Genomic DNA, 16,101 nt, shown 5'->3' on the forward strand with positions numbered 1-16,101 from the left:
ATTTTTAAAATTGTATGTATAAGACATCAGAAGAGTAAGACATCCTGTATTTCATATGCAGATGACAATAAAGCCCTGGTATCTTAGCAAGATCATTGATTTCAAAATATCTTTATATTTAGGGTCAATATTTTGTTCTGAAAGCTTCCTAAATTGGCAGCAGCTTGTGGGTGCGCCTGTCACAAAAATATATTATTAAATAGGAGACAAGGATCAGCCATTTAAATTTAAGAACAGCGGGAATAAACAGCTGCTCTTAAAATCAGAAGCAACACCCTTCAGCTCAAACTCTTGACTATCAGATCCAGGTAGGTATTGGAGGGGCAAGCATAATACAAAAATAAGTTATTATATTTAACAGTTTTAATGGCATTATTATTAATGAGGATTTTCTGTACTAATTGGTACTGTGTTCTTATTGCTGGACTAGTAACAGTTGCCATATTGTGATTAGGTTTTATCAATTTCTGTTAGGTTAACAATAAATTCTTGTTACTCCTTCTTCTGTATGTGATGTCTTTCTCTGTAGCAACTGGTAATTTTGTACATCTCAGTTTATTTTCTTTAACTATATCCCAGAAGCTCAAATAAACTGCATGTACAATTGTTTTATGTTCTGTGCTTAGACATCAGAAAAGCTGGCAGTCCAAAGTTGCAGTCCTGTTAAATATGATATGACAAGCCAGGAAAAAACATTAAGAAAACAAACAACTGTGTTGGATCTAGAAAAGTGAGGCAGAAAAAAAAGAGATTAAAATAACTGCCTTGAAAGCATATAACAAAACAAAACTGTAAGTTCTTCATCCTTATCCAGAGCTGGGTTGTTTCCTCCTTGTACTTTAAGATGATAGCCAAAATGTGACTTGGTGATGCTTTCTCACCTGTATCTTTTCTCTTTTAATCCTTACTAAATATATAATTACTGTCCTTTTTGGATACAAGGCCAGTTTAAGAAGTTTTTTGCTTCATTACCATAATACCTACTTTTTCATACATAATAGCATGAAAAACCACAATTTCGTTTTCCACAACCAAAAAACAGGAGGACTAAGTTAGGTATGAAATCTGGGGTGTAAGGAGCAGAAGGCTTGCAAAATGTAACCCTTTTCAGGCAGTTGTCTGGATCTAGTTTGGCTTGGGTAAGACTACACCAGCATACACAGGCAGCTTCATCTGCTTAGGGCACAAACCAGACCTCTTTATCCACCCATTTAAATGTCTTTTCAAGGGCTGACATCAAAAATTGGGATGGAAGAAAGCCTTGCCTTCAGACAGGCTGAGAACAAGCACCTGGAACACTGGTTTTGCAGAGCTGCAGCCTTAAATGTCCCCAATGTGAAGAGGAACAACCATCTGAAATGCCCAACACGTGGGGAAACAACTGTTCCAGTTTCAGCAGTTCTGAGCAGTCATTTCAGAGGCTGGATCTTTCCTACCTGCAGGATGTGTGCAGCCATTAACAGCCACCTTCCCTGCAAAGTGAGCAAAGCCAAAGAACTCACCCTGGTACTCTCTAGAGCTCCTGCAGCAGCTGTGTCAAAGAAAAGGGTGAGAAGAGAAGGAAATTCTGTTGATTAACTTGCAGCTCAGAGAGAGCTGGGTATGGACAATCCTGTTACCAAGTAAATCTAGAGTCCCCTTATCCATACAAAGATCAATGTAATGGCTGTGGCATCTTATCATTCTCTTTTCATTAACATTAAATCACACACTAAGTCATAAAGCACTAATTTGGATCACAGAGGAAGAGGTTATTTCCTAAGTGGGAGATGAGAGATTTAAAACAAACCCTAAAATGAGCTTTTTTCTTATGGAAAGCAGCTCACTATCCAGCTTTTCCTTCTGCCTTCCTGCTCCATGGTTTTCCTTCTTCCTTTTCTTACGTAAAGAGAATACACATGGAATATAAATTCTTTTGTATCTCTGGCTAACATTTTGTATACAATGAATTGCTATTTAAGCCACCAGGAATGTAATTAGGATAATAACTAACTAGGCAGTAAAAACTTTTCTTCTTCCTCTATTCAGCCTCCCCTCCCTCCCCCATGTTTCTGCACAACTGGAGGATGTTAATTATCTTTAACAAAAGGTAAAAAAATCCTTCTAGTGAATGTTAAAAAAAACCCCAAACTGCATGGTTTTAAATTAGCTGCTATGTTAACTCTTGCATATCAGTAAATTAATTTTAGCTTAGCAAATATAGCAGACCTAGCTCAAAATATGTGTACATAGAAGTCTTAGGCAAGAGCTGCACTGAAGGAGATACCTATTCATAAGCCATGGATTAATACAGAGCATCAGTTGTGGGGTATCAGCACTTCACTTTCTGCACCAGCTTTGTTGCTCTAAGTGTTGAGAGGAAGCTGAGACAGACTACAGTACTTGGCAATGAGTTATACCTGTACAAACACAGGTCTGCTGAAGTTAAATGGAAGATATAAGAGAAAATCTGCATGGTGAATCAGTATTAATGGTGAAGATTGTCCATTATACTTTCAATTTCTGTAAAGCATAACAAAAAGCCTACTTCTAGGGTCCTTAAATGGGTTGGGTTCCACCACAAAAGCAAAGCTTTGATAGAATTGCCAGTGGAGTCAATTTGCCTCCCTTTGCTCCCTGTGGATTCCTCAGCATATTTGACATAGTCTTTCTAATTTTGGGTTTAATTGTAGGTGGCAAATTCTGTGATGGCTATTTAACCATACCAGGGACTGTCTTAACTCAATTTATGTATATCATGTTAGGTCTTATAACAACCTCTCTGGGATTTTTCCTATTCCTATTTTCACCCCCATGCAACACTGAAAACCTCAGCACAGATGGTTCAGCTTTATAATACAGTAATTTAAAGTGTATTATCTCAGATGTTTTGGCAGTTCTAGATGGTCTGAGGAGGTTTTCTGGCAAAAGAAGTCAAGCTGGTACAATATTGTGATGAAAAGGAAACAATTATGATGTTTATTTCTGATATATTTTGTAGCAAATGATGAATCAATCTTAATTCAGATGCAGATAGATATTTATCTCACTGTAGAAATTAAACTTCTAAGAAAAAAAAAGCAAAGCAAACAATCCAGATCTATCTGCCTGTATCTAAAAAGTGTAAGCCTTTGCTTTGAGTAAATGCTACCTCTTCATCCTATGGCAGAGTAACATGTGGTGGACCATAAAAATCAGGAAGAGAAGCTGTGCATAGAGGCTGCGTGTAAGTCATCTGCATCCATCCCAACTCAGATCTAATAAAACCTTAAATTATACTGCTATTATATTTTGAGCCTAACAAAAATAAATGATGAAATCCAGAGGTATGGTATATCTTTACAAGCTGGAATTTCTTTTAAAGTCAAGTATAACTCCTTGCAGAACTAAATGCAGCACTTGTGATGGCAGTTTGTGTACAGTGACTCAAAGGGAGTAAAGAGAAGAGACTGCAGCTGAGATGGAAAAATTCTAGATTTGAACACATTTGTGGTTACACATGCTAGCACTCAGACAAGAGATTGAAAATCTCATGTTAACAGAATCTGTAGAAGGCAAATAAACTGTGATCAATTTGGCTATAAGGAAAACACAGGACAGAAACCATTTTAACATGATTTTGAACTAATTTTTAGAGTATCTTGTATTACTTAATGCAACGGACAAAAATACAAATTTTTTTGGCTACAGGAAGGCAGTCCATTTTGCTTCTAGAAAATGCCAGCCTGGTTTCAACCAATTGGCAGGGATATGAGTGAGATTTAACAAAAGGAAGTTTACAAATATTCAAAGGTTTCCAAATTAGCCATTCATAATAGAGAGTCCTGTTTTTTTGGTTTTTTTTTTAAATTGTAATAAAGAGATTTTTTGAGACATGTGTACTGTATGGTCATTCTGCAAACATGTCGAGTAAGAGCCAAATAAATGGAAATCAATTTAAAAAGAAATTAACCCTATTCCAACAGGTAACTTTATTGAAACATTCCAATCAAGTAAAACTCTACAAAGCCTGCCAGTCCACCCAGTTCATTCCCAGATGATCTGCCCAAGAGGGCACTTCTGGATTGGGGAATAGTTGCTAAGAAAAAGCCAAAACCTTCTAAAGATTGATATATTTGATTATCCAGAATGTTGTTGTCATCTGCCTGCTTTCTCAGCTAAATGAGTGAAGTAAACCACAGCAATTCTAACACAACCTGTCTGCCTGACACTTTTTTGAAGTTGAAGCAATGGAGTCACGACCACAAGTACAGGAAGAACAGGAGGTCTTGCCACAGGCTCATCAGTCAATAGATCCATAAGTGGTTCAAAGAAAATGTCTGTGCACAGAGAAGGGAACAAGGAAAACACAGTATACTTCTCATGTTTGTATTTTTTTTATTCAAGCTTGACAGAGAAAAAATTACACAGTGGAATAAATGTTCAATTACGTAAATTGAGCTTAATCCATCCTTAAGGCTACTCTAAAAAAATCCATAAAAAGAAAATATGCAGGGAATATAATTTATCTGGACTAAGCAAATATTCCACCTCAGAAGTGCTTTGGAGCACACCTAGGTGCTATGCAGTTTTCAGAAGAAATAGTAAAAGAGAGCCTGAGAGGAAGGCAATGTATTGTTAGCAGAAAAGAAAAGTTTGGTTTTTGTGCTCAGCACTTTAGGAATAGGTGATGTTACACAGGTCAGAATGCTGAAGGTGTAACAGTGCCTGAACATACCTACTTATCCCTGGGAAAGAAAAAAGTTACATGTACCAGCCAGCTGCAAAATAGTCACATCACACTTGCATTTGTTTAACCCCTTAAAAGGTGCCCTCAAAAGGCATAGTAAAGAAAAAAAATCCTTGAATAAGTTAATTCTGCTATTACAGATAGCAAAGAATTTTAAAATAGGTTAGCTAGGATAAGTTCATGTTTCTTTTGTTGTCTGTTTAGCTGCTCAAGCACTTCCAGGGAAATTTGGTTGATGTGGTATAGGAAGATGTTGTCCCTATTCTCTGAACAATAATTTAATTCAGGGCTGCCCTTTCACATAGAAGTAACTGCCAACACTTCAGAGGAATATGTCTCAATAGGCAGCATAACATGTTGATACAGCAGAGGTTTGGGAAGCTAAGCACAGGCATTCAGTTTCTCATAATTTGATAAAGAATCCATAACCCTTTGGGGTGAAGATAACAATATCACCATTATTGATAATAATTCTAATTTGTCCAGCTTGCCACTTAAATATCTTACAGAGCACATATTCTCTTCTCAGGATTTGGCTAATGTTCTCATGCTCAGTGGTGCCAAGTCAGCTGTTAAATGTGTGCTCAGTAACACACGTATTGCAAGAGCTGAATCCTCCAATATGTTCAAACACTCACACTCCATGAAGCAGCAGAAGAAGGATTCCTCACAAAACACAGCAAAACCCTCTTTTAATCTAAGGTATAAATCTGGCAAACTGTTTATGCTTGTTCCTATATTTATTGAGAGTGGTCTCACTGATATCAGTAGGATAAATGGGTCCATAAATCTTTAGCAAAAAATAGCCAAGGAGAGGAAAAGAAACATTACACTTTCCTTTCAACTGATTTGCTCAAATCCAAGCAACTGTCAGCCAAAATGGAAATCAGACCCTCTGACCCTTAATCCACTGCTACAGCCTTTCTCATTGCTCTCCCACCTCAGACAAATTACAAACTACAAGGACCTTATGTCCCAAGAATCTTATACAAAATAAAACCAATCTGCAAAGGGTATGATCAGTCTACTTGTAGCACTATATTTTCCTCAGCTGAGAATTGTGCTTAACCTGAAACACCTCAATAATCAATATCTTATTGCTTTAACATGTTGGCAATGGGCGCTTACCCAATACCTATCTCCAAAGCCTTTTTTTTTTGTTTGTTTATTTCCTCCTCAACATCTAACCCAAACTGAGAATAGATTAAATTCTTTGTGAAGTTTTTCTCTAACCTTCCAGGCTCTGGGAACCTCAACTGAGCCTGGACCTCCCCCCACCTTATCTGCAACCCAAAATTCATATCAACCTCCCAGGACTATCAATCCCTGCTCCCACCCCAGGTTCACTCACACACCAGAGGATCCTGGCTGAATTTTAGCCTTGGGATCACTGGGGCTGAGGCTGCCTCACCTACTCCTCCCCCTTGTCCTGACTGTCTTGTTCCTGGGATAAGGATGGTGGGAAAGACCCTGGCTGCCAAAGCCTCCCAGATCCCTCATGGGTCCCCCAACACCCCAGTGCCAAGGATGTCCCATCACAGCACCTCGACACTGATATTTCAACAACATCAGAGAAATCTAATACCAGCTTCTAATTGCTTTATGGGTTTTATGGATATTTTTAGTTAGCAGAGTTAACAGCAAATTCATCAGTAATTGATGGAATGGGTTTTATGCCTCTATATTACTGCCTCCTTCTTGTTCCCACATCCAGCAAGATATCTTCAGAATTTCTAGTCTGATTTTGGAATCAAACTCCCAGAAAACAGTCAAACACTTTGGTCAAATTTGTAGCATGTTTGCTGCATGCAAATACAAAAAATATGGATGCTGTAGCGTTAGACAAGACCATGGATTCTTCAGCTAGCAATGGGATATTTCAGCTTTGGGAGTTTATGTTGACTTGAAGAACACAAGTGACCATGTGCATGGCAGTGATAATAATATCTGTGTTATATCACCAGAATATACAAGTGATTTTTGTCTGTCTTCCTTTATTCAAAGAAAAAAAAAATCATATTTTACAGAGTAAATGCCTTTAATTTTTGAAAAGATTCCACTTTCTACTGAGTATATACTTTACAGAAAGGAGGATAGAAGAAAATGCTGCAGATGGGTATGTCATGAATTCCAAGAAGGGCAGAACCACGACTTCAGTGTAACAATTGACACTTACCTCCCATTAGGGAATGGCCTCATTACAAAACTTGTCTATAATTAAAAGTTTTGCATAGGAAAACTCTAAAATACTTCACCACTTTTATTCTGTGCTACTTATCACACAGTAGTTTGAATTTCAGTGCAAGTGCCTTGTCAATTAAATTTGCAGTACACTATGTGCAGGCGTCATTACTTTCTCTAAATTCTTCTTTTCTTAAAGAGATCTGTAACTCCTAAAAAAATTTGAAAGCAATTTTTAAATAATCCTGATGTTTATTTCTGATGGTTTTGGAGAATGTATAGCAGTACATAGCAACTTTCTATTCTTGTGATTAAAGATCATTTAGGCCTTCAGGTACAAGTTAATGATAAAGTGTTATTTCCATGCTGTATGATAAAAATAAGTGTCAAAGTAAAACTCATTCATCATGATGTGGTCTGTGACAATGAAACTACTTCATAAATTTTAAAATAATAGGATATAATTTCTCAATTCCCAGTTTAGTCCTAGAAGATGACATTTGCTTAGTTGAATAAGGTTTTCTTTTTCATTCCAAAATTTTGTTCTCTTTATCATCAGATTGCCTGAGAGAATTCTCCAAATTTGTGCCTGACCTGATCACTCTCCTCCCAGATGTGATTCATTCTGCTTTCTCAGCAGCACCACTGGCATTGCTTTATATTGGCACTGAGTGTGAATGGGCTTCAGTGTTTTGTTTAATCAGTTTTATCTTTTTGCTGCCTAACGGATTTTTAAAGAAATTAAAGTCTGGCACCATGCTCAGTCTAGAGGCTTGGGTTTTTCTAGAAAGTGTTGAATAAATCAACAAAGAAATTTTAACCATACCCCCCAAAATAAGCATTTTCCACATAGGAATGATCTTACAAATGCAGCTTGTTTTCCAGGATCTGCTAGGGCTCCAATAAGAGGGTTAGTCACCTTTTGCCAAGAATCCAAGTGTGACTTTTTTTCATTTTGTTTGGGTTTTCTTGGTGCAGTGCTAGCTGTGTCTAATTCAGGAATGACACAGATAAACAAACTATTATTATCAAGGTACCTGACTATAATTTATCTTGTGTTTTGACTAGCATGTCTGAAGCTTGTAAAAGCATGATATATTTGGACAAGGTTAAATTTTAAAAAGTTGGATCTGTTTCTGAACATGTCTTACATTTCCTTTTTGTTAGCAGTAATTTGCAATAATTGTATTAATACTCACCTGTAAATTAAAGAAGCAGCCCCTCTTGCGGCCAGTGAGCTGTACTGATTGGCTCTCAAGAAATCTGAACTAAATTTGTACATCATTTCAGGACATCTGGGGTTTTGTATGATCAATAAACATGATTATATGAAAAGCTTTCAGTGACAAGCTGATGTTGAGAGGACACTGAAGCAGTTCCTTCATGTTCAGTTTTTCAATAGAAAGAGACATTTTTCTTAATTGTTAAGGCTGCCACTGGCACTTAGAGAAATACATGCCTAAGACATCTGCAGTGCCAGAGCTTAAGGATCTGTGGAGGAAGAAAATGAAGCTGTGAAGACTGTTGGGTCAATAAGTATATTTCTCCTCTGTACTGCCCCTCCATTCTTAGGCTGGTGTGGTTTTTTAGAGCTTAAATTACACTCAGAAAACTGAGTCTTAGGCATGAATACACAATCTAGCAAGTTTCTCTTGGGTTACTTAATTTGATTGGTGGTAATATGGATGCCACAGACACCCCTCTGCCATTTCAGGGAAGCGGCTGATCTGGGCTGTGCTTTGCCCATTTTCCATCTTCTGCGGAATAAAACCCAGCACTGTAGTAAGAGCCCATTTAACTGCAGACCATGCCTGACCTGTTTTCATCGTCTCCTGGTGGTGCTAACACAGTTACAAGTCTTTTGGAAGGTTCTAGGTTTGGCAAAATAAGGTGGCTTCTGTTGATAAAATCTTTTTCTCTGGCATAAATGAAATATCTCTAAAATGTCATGCCTGCATTGTTTGGAAAAAAAAGTAATATCTATCAGCACGTTATCTATTTGGGATGATCGTAATGGGCCTCAAGCTCAGCTGGAGACTCAGGATGCTAACAATAGATGTATTTTGACAGAAAAGAGAATAATAAATTGCAGGTCTGTGTGAGCATTATTCAGTAATTCTATAACAGGGGTAAAATAAGGGGTATGTTTCTTTTTGGAAATGAGACTCCCAATGAATCAGAATCTTGACAGAAAGACACTTAGCAAAAATAAATGTAACTGCAACACTCCATTAAAGTAAAAGTATCTTTACTATTAATATACAAATGGTGAAGAAGAGTGACAAATAATTGATATACTTTAAGCCATACTTTCAATGTCTTTCATAAATACAAAACCAGCATCTGCGATATTACTTCTTTTTACAGTATAGAGATATATATATATACACACAGCATTTCATAGGGACATAAGATTCTGAAACAATAAACAAACTAGCTCCAGTGGTAGCTAACTTATCAATATATAATTCAGGTGGCAGATACCGCAAGTGGGCTGTTGACAACGTGTGGAATAACAAAAACAATAGATGGTATGCTTTAGCTCATACTGTACACAGCATTCAAATACGTACCGACTACTCAGTGTAGCAGGAAAGCCTTTTTTTTTTTTTTGCTCCTTTTAAAACCTTGTCTAAGTAGTTCAAAACTCTTAGTGAGAACTCTACACCATGAGCAATAAAATTATCTTCTGGGGAAATGTGACTCCTCTATGTATTTGTCATTGAGACTCTGAGGGTTTGTCTTGCCTTCCTCCAACCCTGAATTTTACATCTGAAAAACCATAGCTTAATTACATGGGGGAGTTAAAGGATGTGGCAGGGTTAATTCCTCCTCTTCTCTGGTTTTCAGAGCCCTCATTACCCTGCCTTTTGGCAGTGCCCTTCAGCAGCCTCCCTTGCTTCAGTTGCTCCCCGTTTCCCTTGTCAATGCTAAGGAGAGATGCTCCCAGCCCTCTCCTGCTCACTCTTTGGCACTTGTTCTCCCTGGCTTCCCTGAGCTCCGTCGGCACTGCGTCTGGTCGCCTCACCTGCTCCCCATCTCACCTGTCACTTAAAAACTGCCAATACAAATTTGGCAATAAATATTTATTTCATTTCTCTGGGCTAAAAATGGCCAATATTCAAGTTTGAAAGTCAAACATTATGAAGATCTCAATGCTTCTTAAGAGAAAAGATGGACTGGTAAACTGACAATTCTCAGAACCTGATCCAAAGCCAAATTTGTAAGGCTTATTTTGGCTCAGGTCCAAATAAATTGATATAAGAATACATATGAGCAGTGGAAATACTGAAGATCACTTAGAAATTACAGAACTGCTGTCAAGTGGACAGGGTACTTCAGGAACTTGAAAAAAATCTGAAAAAATCTGGAAAAGGGGTGAAGCGTTGTTTAAAAATATTTATTTAACCATGGTAGCTTTTTATCTATCAGAAAGATTATCTGAAGCTAAACAAGGAGATTTAAGAAGGATCATTATTTACTTAGAACATTTTCATCTTCACCTAAAGAAGTATCGCAACCACAGTTAGTTATTTAAAGAGATGTTTTCTTTCTGGACATATGTATGAGATAAGACTGTCACTGGAGATTCTATAATAATTTCCTGATCAGTGAAAACTCCTGATAGAAAAACCTCCTCTGTGCAAAACGTCAGTAGGAGTCTGGCAGGACATTTGAGTTCCACTTACACCTGGAAATCTGGTTCACAAAAACAACTCCACCAGTTGAGGACATGCAGAGCCTCGCTGAGATGGATGAATAAAATCCAGGTCCTGCTGGAACCAGTTTTTGTCTTAAATCCTGGAGGCCTGGATTGAGACCTGGATTGTTCTGTGACTCTTTGTGCAGCGCTCTTAGCACCCCTCCACAGATCAAAGAGGTCTTGAGCTTTCTCAGTAAATGGTCTTTTTGGAGGTCCTTTAATCAGTAGTGAATATCCAACAGACACAACTATTCTGCAAAGATGTTACTTCCTACAGCAGCTTACATAGCGATGGTGAGGCTGCAAATGATTGCAAAATGAACATTCTCTCCAGTTTATCTCCAGAGGTAAAATGCTGGGAAGATGCTCCATATCATCTTTCAGATTTGAGGAAAGATTTTAATGTTTTGGGTCTAAGCACTTAAATAGAACTAAGGAGACTTTCTATCTGACTCTTGAACTTGAGAAATTGGTCAAAACACCCCTACACATCCACTACATTCTCCATCTATTTGAAACTTTTCAGCAGTAAGACACCCACCATGACCCTCATTGGAATCGTGATCTCAAAAGATTTTTGCAAATTTTGTGTTTCAAATATTTATGTTATTTGAAAATATTACCTTCTGTTTGATTTAGATAAATATTTGAGAATATTTGAGCAGAAAAGTATGTGACAGTAAAGCTTTCAATTATTTTAAACAGGCTTTGTAGACAAATTATTGAAGATTTTTCTTTAATAAAGCAGAGTGGCATGCTATCAAAAGGCACAAATACATTTCCATTATCTGGTCTAGGAAACAGAAAAAAATGGCATGATGATTATACTACAGTTTGATGATTGGCACTTAAATAAATAATCAAACTAATTACCATCATAAAAAGGAAGCCACTTTTGTTTGGATGAACATTGATGCAGAGGCTGAGGACAGCAGTTGGGATTTACTGCACCAGGGACTGATGTCAAACAGCCTTTGTAGATGATGGCCACGGTGTAACTACGTTGTAGATATCTATGAAGAGATAGAAAGTTGGCCCAATCCTGCAAGGTCTCTTGGGAAAGTACATCCATCTTCCCGCTCACATCCACCCCACCAATGTCAGTGCGGCGCCATATAAGGGGTGGGTTCAACCACACAAAATTTCTTGCAAGACTGAGGCCTGAATAAATTAATCTTTGTCACATTAGGCATTAGCATCACCAGAATAGCAAATGTTTCTGCAACCACAAAAAAATCTTATAAGTCAAAAAAGGCAAATAAACAAAACCAGGAAAAAACACTCCAGGGTACGCTTGATTACTAAAGTGTAAAATATTAATTAAAAATTTGTTATTATTGTGGTAAATCAGAACTCAAGTCCACTAAAAAACTAAAAAAATACCAAGGAGTTTTAAGTAATTTTACTTAATTGTACTCCTTTTTTTTTCTTTTTTTTGAAAATAGATTGTCACTGCCACATTTTGTTCAGTACTAATTTCAGTGGCTCCCTCCCACCTTGGTCCCTGGAGTATGTTAGTGTAACAATTCAGATTACTTTTACAAATAGTTATATTTTGTCAACTCTTCTGACATTTCATACTAACACTTAAAATTACTTTAGACAGTAAAAGTGACATTTATACAGATACCTGTTTTTGTTTGTTTTGTTTTGTTTTTTTTTTTTAATCTAGAATAGGAAAAGAAAATAAACAAAAGTTGTTATTCCAGTTCTACATATATCTTACAAATTACTATGCGCAAATTATTTCCTCATTTGGAAATATTTGGAGCTATTTTGAAATATCAGTGTTTTTCAGCATTCTTTCATAGTGAGAGTTTGGTTTTCTCCTGCACAACACAGAGTTAAAGCACAAGAGATAGCCTAATAATCCATAGACCAAAAAGGTGTGCTTGGACAGTCCATCAGAAATTTAGAGCTGTTTTATTCTCAGCCCTTACACAGATCAACTGCCCAGAGACATAACAGCAAGAAGAAATTAAATACTCCTGGAAACAGCTTTTGATTTGTAATGCAGCATAGTGGGAAATGCTTTTGCTTCCAATATTGAAATAATACTGCAATATATTTTGCTTGTAAAGAGTAGCACAGGTGTATTAGCAATAAATATGCTGACAAGACCTCTTAAATCTTCTAATCCCTTCACACTGCAATTAGAGGCCATATCAGGAAAAAAAAAAAAAAAAAAAACCAAAAACAAAAGTGAAAAAAACCACGTATATAGAACCATTAGGTCATTTTTTGGGGTTTTCTTTGTGTAAGTTCAGCTAAGAAGTACTAAAATTTGAAATGTATCTGCAGTTGAGCCTAGACACTGTTAGTTCTGCTACATTGTATAGGCACATTCTTGTGGAAATGATCAGGCTAGCTTCAGAAAAAACACCATTTGTGTAGAGAAGATTGAATGGTACCATCCAAATTTGTCACAGCAGGTGGAGAGGAAACTATGTCTACCATCTTCATCCTCATCCTGGTGAAAATATTGTGTGAGAGGAGGTTCAAGCCACACCAACCACATTATTCTCAGCTGCTGGAGTTGTCCAGGTTCCTTCTTTGCATTTTGATAGAAGAAGAAAGCCCAGCTGCAAATACATACTTTCTGGAAAGACTACAAGTCCATATAGATAAATAAAACAACTGTTCTCCTAATCATAGGTTATGAGCAGGTCTGCTTGCTGTGTGCTTAGAATGAATCAGGAAGTCTGATTAGAAATTATCAGAAATCTGATAATTTCACCCAGCTATTTGGTAGTACTGCCTGCCCATTATGTGGGAGCAACATTGAGAGTCCATAAAGGAACATCTTCATCTTTCCTTCATCCAGAATTAGTGCCTTAGCATTTAGAAATACTTCTTTTCAGCAGTTTTCAATTGTAATCCTCCATGACTTTCATCCCATATTGCCATCTCCTCTTACCCATTTTTTTCACTTTGGTACTGATTTTGTGGGAACTTGGCCTCCTATCCTAGCCACGCCAGTGGTATGCTTTTGTCCTCAACTCCTTGATTCATTTTAGCTATTTCTCAAAGTGAGGAAAAGTTGTAAAAAACTCATAAAGTAAGTTGGTTTTGAAAAATAAGAAATATCTAAGAATGAAATATAAATATATTTTCCTCCGCTCTTTCAAATGCACTTAAACTTGGATTAACAAGAAGGTTATTATATTTACCTCAAATTTAAGGAGAACCTGTTACATTTCACTTTCAGCTTTCAGTTTTACTGCATAAAGTTCAAAAAGTACAAAGACTTCAAATATAATCAAAATTCAGATGGAGAAAACACAATTTGATGAGTAAAAGTACACTTAAACGTCATGCATGACTTAGATGTGGAAAATTCACAACTTACTCTGCCAGTTATTCCTGACAAGTAGAATTTTCCAGTCTAGTTTTCTATATGGTTTATCTCCTTCTTTCTAAGCAAGGCTTTGAAGAATTTGGTAGGTGTGGATACACTATGCTGGAATGGAAACAAATTATATTGCTCCAGTTAGTGACACCACTAAATCAATTATTAATTCATATGAATGAATTTCAGATCAAATAAATCAGTCAAATTTCTTGGTGGGGAATGTTGATCAGAATAATAAAAAGGAATATCTTAAAGAAAGCTTGACATGAAAAAAAATGTATTTGATTGAATATAAGATTGAATTAGTCAATAATTTAAAATTGTTCCAAACTGCTTAGACAAAGTCATCTTTCCATCTGTTCTCACATTGTACTTAAGACAAAGGGTATGAAATCATAAAGGGAAAAGTCCTGTACTTAAGACAAAGGGTATGAAATCATAAAGGGAAAAGTCCTGATTCAAAAAGGCCAAGTTTAATGTTTTATATATTGATTTGGGGAGAAAATGTATTTACTTCACTAAACTACAGTTTTATCCCTTTGCTAAATGGTTTGAACTAAGACAAAAATGAAAACCCTGTATGTATAAATATGTTGAGAAAAATATTGTAAGTTTTCTTTTGAAGTGAAGATTATGATTAAAAAACAGATTTCTTTTTACACCTTGGCTGCATTTTAGTTCACATGTAACTTTCAAAACTTTCATACAGAAAACATGAAGCATTGAAAATCCTGGAGCCTTTCAGAGTCACACTCTTGTAGTTAGGATGAGGCCAATAGACTGTTGAAATATTTAGCCAATTTTTGAGTTTGTATATTGTGAGTACTAGCTTTTTGAAATTGTATTTATTGAAGAACCCAGGAGAAACTGCGGTGGGACCTGGCTCTGTGTTGAAGAGTTCTGGTTTTTGATTGCCTCAAGTGATAATCACAGCTGGAATGGCTATTGAGTGTCAGCCAGAGCTAAGGTCTTAAACATTATACTGAGACTGGTTTAGTTGAGTTTTGTTTTTTTTAAAGGCAACCTAAAAATTCATTTTATTATAAATGGAAATAAACACATTATCATATGGCACTTTATGTATGTAGCTTGCGCTGTAAGATCTGGAGAGGCCTGATGTGTTGTTTGTGGTTAGGAGTGCTTCAGAATTTTTCTTCTAAGTAGACACTCTTTTTCATATAATAAATTACAGTTCTTATTCTGCAGATTGTTCAGATTTATAGCATGGGACTTGGTGTCAGCAAAACTGCATACTAAAACCATTAACAAACAAACAAAAAAAATATAGAAAAGAACTGTAGACAGGAACTGTTTCATCATATGTACACATGTACTAACTATTCCAAGCTTAAGTTTCCCAAGAAATTAAGGTCAGCTGTAAAGTTTTGGTCACAGGATTACTTCAATCCAAATGCATTATCCAGACAGCTGTAGTTTATCTTATTATGCTTTGCTATCATCTTCTTTTGACTGGATGATGTCATTAGCAACTTTGATTTCTATGGTTTCTGGATTTAAAGCTTCTTTGCCATTTTCCTCCTTTAGTGGCAGCTTCCTATTGGAAAAAAAAGAGGAATCATGGTAACACAAAAATAAAACAATCTGTAATTTAGGTCTATAACATATATATGGTTCATATAGGTGACAGGGTAGAACAATTTTTCTTTCTTAAAGTTATATATAATTATTTTATTATGAGCACTGAGGTTCTTTGCTTTTAAAGTAATTCATATTAACTCTTTCAATTTCTATTAAGCCACAAAAATCACATGATAAGAACATTGGTGCTGCTCAAAATGCAGTTCTTCAATAAGACAAAACAAAAAAAAGTCAAATTACTTGATCCAAGACAGTACAGAGGTATGTGTTGCCTAGAATACTGTGAAACACTTACAGTCAAGCTTTTTGCTTGACTTTCAAATCTCGATTAAACTCTTTTTAATGCCTTTTCTAAATGTAAATTCACTTGTATACAAAAGAACACAGCTATTATTGGAGATTATGGATTATGCCAAGACATAGGTAAAGAATTTCCTATAGTGCAGGATGTAATGGAAGTAATCATTACAAAGTCCTACAGTTTAATTTTCATGGATCACAATGTAGCATCATTAATAACTTACAGCTCTTTTAAGACTTAGTGAAAACTCTGAGGAT

The 16,101-nt window shown here is 36.3% G+C and overlaps 1 protein-coding gene across 2 annotated transcripts in view; it reads right to left on the reverse strand.

The window, feature by feature from the left end:
• Positions 1-14,361: 14,361 nt before the first annotated feature.
• NCAM2 (neural cell adhesion molecule 2) overlaps positions 14,362-16,101 on the reverse strand; it is a 270,131-nt gene continuing 268,391 nt past the window's right edge. Inside the window, exon 18 of one of the 2 annotated variants that reach the window (XM_030954686.1) lies at positions 14,362-15,499. In XM_030954686.1, the coding sequence (XP_030810546.1) occupies positions 15,388-15,499 (112 nt within the window). In that variant the 3' untranslated portion in view covers positions 14,362-15,387. The remainder of the gene's footprint in view (positions 15,500-16,101) is intronic. The other variant, XR_004060971.1, reaches the window with a different exon arrangement.

This window comes from Camarhynchus parvulus, chromosome 1 (genome assembly GCF_901933205.1).
Source record: "Camarhynchus parvulus chromosome 1, STF_HiC, whole genome shotgun sequence".
NCBI classification, from domain to species: Eukaryota; Metazoa; Chordata; class Aves; order Passeriformes; family Thraupidae; genus Camarhynchus; species Camarhynchus parvulus.